Source organism: Cajanus cajan, chromosome 5 (genome assembly GCF_000230855.2).
Source record: "Cajanus cajan strain Asha chromosome 5, NIPB_CcT2T_4, whole genome shotgun sequence".
Classification (NCBI taxonomy): Eukaryota; Viridiplantae; Streptophyta; class Magnoliopsida; order Fabales; family Fabaceae; genus Cajanus; species Cajanus cajan.
Genome location: NC_138521.1, coordinates 10,706,849 through 10,716,228, shown reverse-complemented (window position 1 = coordinate 10,716,228; position 9,380 = coordinate 10,706,849). Strand labels below are relative to the sequence as shown.

At 33.4% G+C, this 9,380-nt stretch overlaps 2 protein-coding genes and 2 non-coding genes across 4 annotated transcripts; 3 read left to right on the top strand and 1 right to left on the bottom strand.

The window, feature by feature from the left end:
• Positions 1-701, bottom strand: LOC109809784 (uncharacterized). The gene has a single exon (XM_020373182.3). It carries the CDS (start codon positions 463-465, stop codon positions 253-255), a length of 213 nt encoding a protein of 70 aa, XP_020228771.1. The 5' UTR covers positions 466-701; the 3' UTR covers positions 1-252.
• Positions 702-1,365: 664 nt separating this feature from the next.
• On the top strand, positions 1,366-4,909 carry LOC109809893 (pentatricopeptide (PPR) repeat-containing protein). Its single transcript, XM_020373311.3, has one exon. It carries the CDS (start codon positions 1,579-1,581, stop codon positions 4,414-4,416), a length of 2,838 nt encoding a protein of 945 aa, XP_020228900.1. The 5' UTR covers positions 1,366-1,578; the 3' UTR covers positions 4,417-4,909.
• Positions 4,910-6,462: 1,553 nt separating this feature from the next.
• Positions 6,463-6,658, top strand: LOC114916575 (U2 spliceosomal RNA). The gene has a single exon (XR_003805132.1). It is a non-coding gene; the product is annotated as a U2 spliceosomal RNA (small nuclear RNA).
• A 961-nt stretch (positions 6,659-7,619) lies between these two features.
• Positions 7,620-7,770, top strand: LOC114916578 (U4 spliceosomal RNA). Its single transcript, XR_003805135.1, has one exon. It is a non-coding gene; the product is annotated as a U4 spliceosomal RNA (small nuclear RNA).
• The last annotated feature ends 1,610 nt before the right edge of the window (positions 7,771-9,380 follow it).

Below are 9,380 nucleotides of genomic sequence, written 5' to 3'. Positions count from 1 at the left end.
TGGCCAAAAAATGTTAGCATCTAAATGTTTATTAGTAGTATAAGAAAGTACATTAAAGAAACCAATAATTAATTACACACAAACCTTCTGTCAACACTCCTAATAATAAATTTCAGAAAAATCATTAGAACAAAATGCTTGTCATAATGTCACTCCCTCATGGGCATGGATGCACAGAAACAAATTTTAACAATGACAAGAAATGAACCAATTATGAATAATGTGTGTGTAGAGAAGGTGTTGTGGAATGGATCAAGAACCAGTGTACATGTGGATTCCAATAGCCAACAAGAAGATGCAAACTAGAGCAAAGTAGATGATGGAGTGAACAAGAATGGACACACCACTGGTCTGAAAGTTGCCAAACTCTACCATCTTGCTTTTGCCAGGTATCTGGATCAGCAACCCTGGTGTCAAAAGAATGAAGAGCACCACAGACACAAAAACTGGCCCCCAATCAGACATCTCTTCTGTTTTTTCCTATCACTCTTCTGGGGTGTCTTTATCTAATCCCTTTCAATGCCGAGGTTTCAATGAGTGCACATGGGACTTGGAAAAAAATAGGGGTAGAAAGGTGAGGTTGGTGACTTTGGAACAAGAGACAAAAAATGGGTGACTAGGAAGGAAGATACTCTTGCTTAGAAAGGGGATAAAGCAAAGGTTGCAAAATCAAGTGATTGTCATTCTAATTTTACAACTCATACCCCCACACACACCACCAACTATTTCCATGTTAGCAATTAATGTTTATAGATAACTTAATTGTGTGTTTAGAGATAATATTAGTTTTTGCAGAAAAAAGTCTTATAATTGCCCTTAATATCTTTATACCCATTAACTGAAACCACATGCTCATGTATTTGTGTGCTTTTATGTCCTTCTTTATTATAACATATTTAAATGAAAGCATTCACTAGTTCTGTTCTTATTTTATATGTCACATGTTTTTTCCTCTATGCCTAACAATTTTGTCTCCCATTCAGCTCAAAACACACACAACTCAAGAGGGTCTCACCCTTAATAGCCACTATTTGGTAAAGCACAGGGGAAGGCAAGTGTTCAAATGTGTGTTGTTAAGCAACCGGCCCATTCAGTGGCCCAAAGTAAGGACCCAAATAGAAGGCTATTTTTGATTGGTTGCACCAAACTCTTTTTTTTCTTATGTACTTACTATTTTATTTTTTATTTTTTTATATATCACAAAAACTTTTTATTAGAAATAATAAAATAAATTTATTATAAACGGTAAAATTCTCCTTTTAAATATTTAACTCAAAATCACTTGTCTAACACTCACTTTGGTTTGGAGTTGATTGGCATATTGCTTTGTTTAGTATACAACAACTATTTCGAATAGAGAGGAACATTGCCCCCCAAAACTTCAGTTGTAAACTTAAACGGATAAACCTTATCAACAAAAATCTCGCATCCCACACGCTCACATACCAATAACCACCATTTACATGATGAAAAAAGAATTGCAAATAGATATCATTGGAGTTACATTACAGCTCAAGCTAAAGCTCTCTTAATACGTAACTGTCCCTACCATTTCATCACTACTGATATAACACTCCGATGACATTCTTCATCTCCTTTCAGTACAATACTTTCATGGATAACCTAGCACCACCTTTTTATCATCTTAATCCTTGTTTTGTTCAGAACCCACAAACCCTCATGCCACCCAGAAGCCTTTCTCCCTCTTCACTTTCTCATGGAATGTCAGATTCCCACCTGGTTTCTTCTCCTCAATTTTCCCCACCGAAATTTTCTCCATTCTTTCACCCTTTGGGTGAGATAAGGACTTTGAATTCTGTCACGGAATTGCATGCCCAGATGATCAAAATGCCGAAAAAGGGAAACTTGGCTGCAGTGGATGGAAGCATGATGAGAAACTACTTGGAATTTGGAGACTTTATGTCTGCAGCAAAGGTATTCTTTGTGGGTTTTACAAGGAATTACCTTCTGTGGAATTCTTTTCTGGAGGAGTTTGCAAGTTTTGGAGGTGACTCGCATGACATTCTGGAGGTTTTCAAGGAATTGCAGAATAAAGGAGTGGAATTTGATAGTAAAGCTCTCACTGTTGTTCTGAAAGTTTGTTTGGCCTTAATGGATTTGTGGTTTGGCATGAAAGTTCATGCTTGTTTAATTAAGAGAGGCTTCCATGTGGATGTGCACTTGAGTTGTGCATTGATCAATCTCTATGAGAAGTGCTGGGGAATAGATTGGGCAAATCAAGTATTTGATGAGACCCCACTACAAGAAGATTTCCTGTGGAATACAATTGTTATGGTAAACTTGAGGAGTGAGAGGTGGGAAAATGCCTTAGAACTGTTCGGTCGAATGCAATCAGCTTCTGCCAAAGCCACTGATGGCATCATTGTCAAGCTGCTGCAAGCATGTGGGAAATTGAGAGCTTTCAATGAAGGGAAGCAGATTCATGGGTATGTTATAAGACTTGGAAGAGTGTCAAATACTTCAATTTGCAATTCTTTAGTTAGCATGTACTCTAGGAACAATAGAGTTGAACTAGCTAGAGCAGTTTTTGATTCTACAGAGGATCGTGACTTGTCATCTTGGAACTCAATAATTTCGAGTTATGCAGTCAATGGCTATTTGAATGATGCCAGGGATATCTTCCTACAAATGAAGTCTTCCAGCATCAAACCGGATATTATAACTTGGAATTCTCTTTTGTCTGGCCATCTTCTTCAGGGATCATATGAAATGGTTCTCACCAATTTCCGGAGCCTGCAACGTGCAGGCTTCAAGCCGGATTCATGTTCAATAACTAGTGCTCTGCAAGCAGTTATTGAATTGGGTTGGTTTAATTTTGGCAAAGAAATACATGGTTACATAATGAGAAGCAAGCTTGATTATGATGTCTATGTCTGTACTTCTTTGGTGGATATGTATATTAAGAATGATTGCTTAGATAAAGCTGAAGCAGTGTTCCATCATACAAAGAACAAAAACATTTGTGCTTGGAATTCATTGATATCAGGTTACACCTTCAAGGGCTTGTTTAACAATGCTGAAAAGCTATTCAACCAGATGGAGGAGGAAGGTATAAAACCTGATTTGGTGACATGGAATAGTTTGGTTTCAGGTTATTCAATGTGGGGCCGCAGTGAGGAAGCTTTGGCTGTGATCAATAGGATCAAGAGTTTGGGATATACTCCTAATGTGGTGTCCTGGACTGCTATGATATCAGGCTGTTGTCAAAATGAGAACTACATGGATGCCCTACAGTTTTTCAGCCAAATGCAAGAAGAAAATGTAAAGCCTAACTCTACTACCATTTGCAGCTTACTCGGGGCATGTGCAGGCCCGTCACTGTTAAAGAAAGGTGAAGAGATACACTGCTTCAGTATGAGACATGGGTTTGTGGATGACATATATATAGCCACTGCCCTCATTGACATGTATAGTAAGGGAGGAAAACTAGAAGTAGCTCATGAGGTTTTCAGGAACATTAAGGAGAAAACACTACCATGTTGGAATTGCATGATGATGGGATATGCTATTTATGGCCGTGGGGAAGAGGTGTTTACTCTATTTGAAAACATGTGCAAAACAGGTATCAGACCTGATGCTATAACCTTCACAGCTCTTCTATCTGGCTGCAAGAATTCATGTTTAGTTATGGAAGGGTGGAACTACTTTGACAGTATGAAGAAAGATTATAACATTAGTCCAACAATTGAGCACTACTCTTGCATGGTAGATCTTCTTGGAAAAGCTGGTTTTCTTGATGAGGCTTTGGATTTTATCAACGCCATGCCAATAAAGGCAGATGCTAGTATTTGGGGTGCTCTTCTTGCTGCCTGTAGAATTCACAAGGATATTAAGCTAGCAGAGATTGCAGCAAGGAATCTTTTCAGGTTGGAACCATATAATTCTGCTAACTATATGCTGTTGATGAACATATATTCCATTTTCCAAAGATGGGATGACGTGGAGCGCCTTAGAGAATCGATGACTGCCATGGGGGTGAAAATTTCAAATGTCTGGAGTTGGACACAAGTTAAGCAGACTATTCACGTGTTCTCCACTGAAGGCAATCCTCATCCAGAAGAAGGAGAAATATATTTTGAGTTATATCAATTAGTTTCTGAGATAAGAAAGCTGGGATATGTTCCTGATATTAATTGTGTACATCAGAACATTGATGACAAGGATAAGGAGAAGGTTCTGCTGAGTCACACAGAGAAGTTGGCTATGACATATGGACTGATGAAAGTCAAGGATGGATCACCAATCAGGGTAGTGAAGAACACAAGAATTTGTCAAGACTGTCACACAGCAGCAAAGTACATTTCCTTGGCTCGAAACCGTGATATTTTCCTCAGAGATGGTGGCCGTTTTCACCATTTCATGAATGGAGAATGCTCCTGTAATGATCGTTGGTAATAAGATACATAGCCAAAAGGCTGAAGCATTTTCTTCTCTGGCTATTATGCTCTTGTATATCAGCTGAGGCAGGGTGTTCATGAAAGGAACTTTATGTTAATTTAAGGAAATGACCAAGTTACTTGGGGAATCGTTGAATACACTTTTTGCAAGACACAATGTGAAAGAGTTAGTAGAAATGATACATTACTGATGTGGCTTAGTTCCCACTTTAAAGCGTTAAACGCTATGTGAGGAAAAATACCATGCAAGTTACTAAAGACTGGCACAACATGCGCCTGAGATGATCGATTACAGCCATGTGCTACTTCTGCAACAAGTTCTTGTAATTCCAGGTTTCACCATTGACAAGAGTAGCATATGTTGGCTTCATCATCAAGATTGCTTGTGAAAAATATTTTCAAATTCACGCAGCTAGCAATCCAGCTTGACAAAAAAACAATTATATATTTCATAGAATTTTTGTCTATGCTTATTACATCATTTTTCTTCACATGCTCTTCTCCATGTCAGAATGACTAACACTTCTGGAGATCCTAGTATATAAATAGAGAATAACCATTCATGCAAAATTTTCAATATTTTCAATCCTTGGCGTTTTATATGATAAGGATTACTTCCTTCTTACATACTATATTTTGAAAACATCACTACCCGATGCTAAATCTTAACATTTATATGTAATCACTTTTCAGGACAAGTATAAGATAAAAGGTGATTATGACATAAGTTATTCATTGATACTCAACTCAGTAAGTGATAGTGCTATTCATGTATCAAATTTTTGAAAAAACCAAATCAATTCTTATAAAATAATTTGGTTTGATTTAATTTTTTTTTTTTTGACTTTTTTACTTTTAAAAAAAATTGATCGATACAATGCAATCCGATTATTCACTTTATACATATAGATGGATTAATTTTTAAAAAAAAACCATATCAAATTTATTTACTTTATAAAAATGGATCAATTCATTTTTTTCTCTTAAAATAGATCAGATTTTATAATCTAGATCAATTTGAAAATTTTAAACATCCCTAACAAGTGATGTACACAGGCCGTGAAAATTAGTGTGGAATGGAGTTTATGTTGTGTTTACAAAAATAAAATAAAAAAAGCCATTTCCTCCACACACCTTTTAATAATAGTTGTAGCATATAAATTAAAACCGCATGTGTAATAGATACTTTATTTTTATAAACATGTAATAGACTAATAACATATTTTCTTATTGTAATTCGAATTAATTTAAAAAAAAATATGCTTTGACTAATTAAGTTTTGAATGACCATACGTATAGCGTTATAGTTTCTTTTTACAACCACGTATAGTGTTATAGTTGGTTATACAATTTTAAATAAAATTGAAAAAATAATAACAAATACCAACTCATTCATACTTACAATCTTCAAAAGTAATTTGTCTCTTCACATACAAAACTGTTCGTGAATATCACCACCATTGGATAGCGAAAAAACCCAAAAATGGACTAAATAAATTTAAAATAACGTATCATTGATGTGCAAGAATGTATGCTCTTTTGAACAGTCAAACTCTACCTCTGCCTTTCTTTTTAGTGTTTATACACTACACAGTTCAAAGCAGTATAATAAGATGAGATTATCCTTAAGGAAACATATACGAAGAGGAAGAATATTTTTGTCTTTATTTTTCTACGACATCATTCATCTCATCTCATACTTGTTTATCCATCTTTTTCTATATCTCTCCTCATTATGATTATTATTAGAAATTTAAGTGTAAATTACATTACTAAGAAAAATGCATTTTAGATGTCCTCTTCTGTTCTAATAACTAATATGAGGGCTTCACTCTATGTCAGTAACTACAAAGGCATGCTTAACTTAAGGCTAAGGCTCTACCATTCTCATTCACTGTGACAGACCGTTACCAGTCTAATCCACCAACAAACTTGAAAACCATTGCGACCCGAAGTACGCGCTACCAAGCCCCATATCGGTTGGATGAGATAACAATTACTCCAGATCTTATTATAAAATAGAAATCTCAAGTCTTCTAAACTCATACCTTTCTCGGCCTTTTGGCTAAGATCAAGTGTAGTATCTGTTCTTATCAGTTTAATATCTGATATGTGGGTCATAGACTCACATGATATTAAATTTATTTTTTAAGGGAGGGAGTTCATATCAGTAGCTTGCTATTGGAATTCCCAAGTGTCGCTTATGTTTTGCACTACAGCATGAGCCTGGCACACCCTCCAATTAAGTTGAAGTTCTCTATTGATAAAATAAGAGAAAAAATAATAATTTATAAAATATACATATATTTTAATGTTAGAAGAGATTTTTTAGGTGATGATAAAAAATAAAACTGTGAAAATTTAGGATTTAGGTTCAAAGTAGATAATATCTTATCATTACAACTTTAAACTCTAAACTCTGGTATCAAAGTCATTGGATGCAGTAATAACCTTCATAAATTCACAACATGCATGAAAGGTTAGTCCTTTTTTTAGGATTAGTCCTTTTTTTAGGAATAATGAGAAAAAAAATAACCCAACAATCCTCAATGACTATCTAAATATTATCCTGTAAAAGCATCCAATTATGAGAATGTTTATTGAAGAGTTGTAATGGTAGCATATACCCTTGAATTATGCCGTTTCCATTACCTTTCACTTTTTTAACGAGAAAACACAAAATGTAACTTATTGACTCTCAGTAGATATTTTCAATTTGTGTTCAGTCTATTAGGTGTCTCGGTGACTAATTCTTTTTCTTCTTTTTATTTTTTTTTACAGTGAATATACTTTTTTTTTCTTAATTAGAATTTAGAGGATGTATGCCAGCATGGTTCATTTGAGGAATGATATGTAATGACGATCTGTATTTTTCACTCAGATGGTCTCTTTCAGAAGAAATTTTAGCCCAGGCACATGAAAATCCTAGCCAGGTCACTCTATCAAAGCTTTTCTTTTGATCAACATGGATGTTGGATAAAATCTCACATGAAGAAAAACAATAGATGAAACTGTCATAAACTTTTTATAAAATGAGTTGCCATAAACCTTGGAATCATTATCTATTGATAGAAAATCCTTGTTAATATTGGCAAGGTCAGTTTGTGGTAGCTTGTTGGCTGAAGTCCCACATTGACTGAACCGATAGAAAACTCTGACAGAAGCTATTATAAAAAGAGTTGTCAGATGCTATAGAAAGTTATCTTTGCGCTTGGGGCAATGACGCAGCTAGTGAGGTTCTAACCGAGGCGCGTCTATTGCTGGTTGAAAACTATTTCCAAACCCCCTCTTAGGCCTGAGTTTGGCTCAGGCCTTTGAGAATTTCTGGAAGGGCTCCCTTTGGGGTAAAGTCCTGCAATTCTTAGTTTAAAGTTTTTGTTTCTCGATAATTTTGAGCAATTCTTGGTCTTAAATTTTGTATTACATAATCTTAATTAACTTTGATGTGTAAATGTATCTAAACACGAATAGCTGATTAACTGTGTAGTTTCTTTTGTTGCTACAACTCCATATGATATTTTAAGGTCACTTTGATAAAACAATAACCTTATTCAAGCATTGGACCTGTCACTCAATGCCAATATTCGACCACATCATCAAAGCAAATTAATATTTTCCTTTCATTTACTAACAAATTTATTATGAATGGTTTACCAATACCAAGCTTCTTTGTTTGGGGCAGAGCATATTCAATCATGAACAAGCTTGGAAGGAGAGCGTTAGTTTCTTACAAAGAGTCCAAGAACATAGTGAGTATCTTTGAGTCTTAGATATATTTGCAAGTGATGGCACTGATGCCTAACTTTCATTAAAAAGACTGGTTCTGAGAGTACAACTAATTATCTACTTCCTTCAACGTATCAGTTGAACTTCCTTCTGCAGTGAGAGATCAATAAAAGTCTTCTGAGATCCATTATAAGGTCTGTCACCAAGTAGTATATATACAAACCTATTTATAGAGATTTTGATTTCTGATTTATGATTTATGGGTTCCTTGAAATATCAGAACATTTTCAAATATCCTGAGGTGGTTTTCGCTTGATTATTAATAAAGTCGTATTATCTCTCTACCAAAATAGGGTATAATTATTTTCTTTAGTGTTTTAAAATTTTAAATTAAACTCTTGCTTTTTATCAAGTAATTCAAAATTTAAATGACCAAACTATTTTGTTTCTAAATTAAGATATGAAAATTTTTAAATTCTAATTGAGTTTATTGATAGAAAAAATTCTAACGGAATTTAATAATAGATTTAAATATATTTTTAATTTCTCAAATTTAAGATAAATGTGTTTAGTCCTTCAAATTATATTGGTTATTTTAGTTTCTGAAATTTCAAAAAAAAATCTTATGATAATTTTTATACTCAAATTTTATTAAAAAATTCATTAAATAGTATCGTACAAAATCTATCCTTTTAGCGAAAACATCACATTAATTTCAACTAATAATTATTAATTTATTATTAAAGACTAAAACAAAATTTTAAAAAAATTACAAGACTAAAAATAAATTCACCTAAATTTAAAAAATTAAAACATATTTAAATAATAATGATTATAATACATAAACTCCATGTGGAGGAGCCTCTTATGCATAGTTAATGTATGAGGTAAGGTACTAAATGAAGCATGAATCATCAAAAGTTGAAAGCTCACCTACGATCAACAAGGAGAAACGCCACTTTCTTTTTTAGAACTTATTAAGGTGTATTTGGACTAGAAATTTAATAAATTTTAAAAAAATTTAAATTTTTTAAAATTTAAATTACTTTAATTTTAATTTTTATTATTTTTAAAAGATTTAACTTGGATAAATCAATTCAAATTTCATAAATTTTAAATTCTTAGTTTAAATATGATAATTTAATTTTTATTATGATAAAATTGATTTTAAAAATGTATATATATATATATATATATATATGAAATTAAATCTTATAAAATAAATATTATCAAATT

Coding starts and splice junctions, on each gene's coding strand:
- LOC109809784 (XM_020373182.3), bottom strand. CDS start 465: ATGTCTGATTGGGGGCCAGTTTTTGTGTCTGTGGTGCTCTTCATTCTT.
- LOC109809893 (XM_020373311.3), top strand. CDS start 1,579: ATGACATTCTTCATCTCCTTTCAGTACAATACTTTCATGGATAACCTA.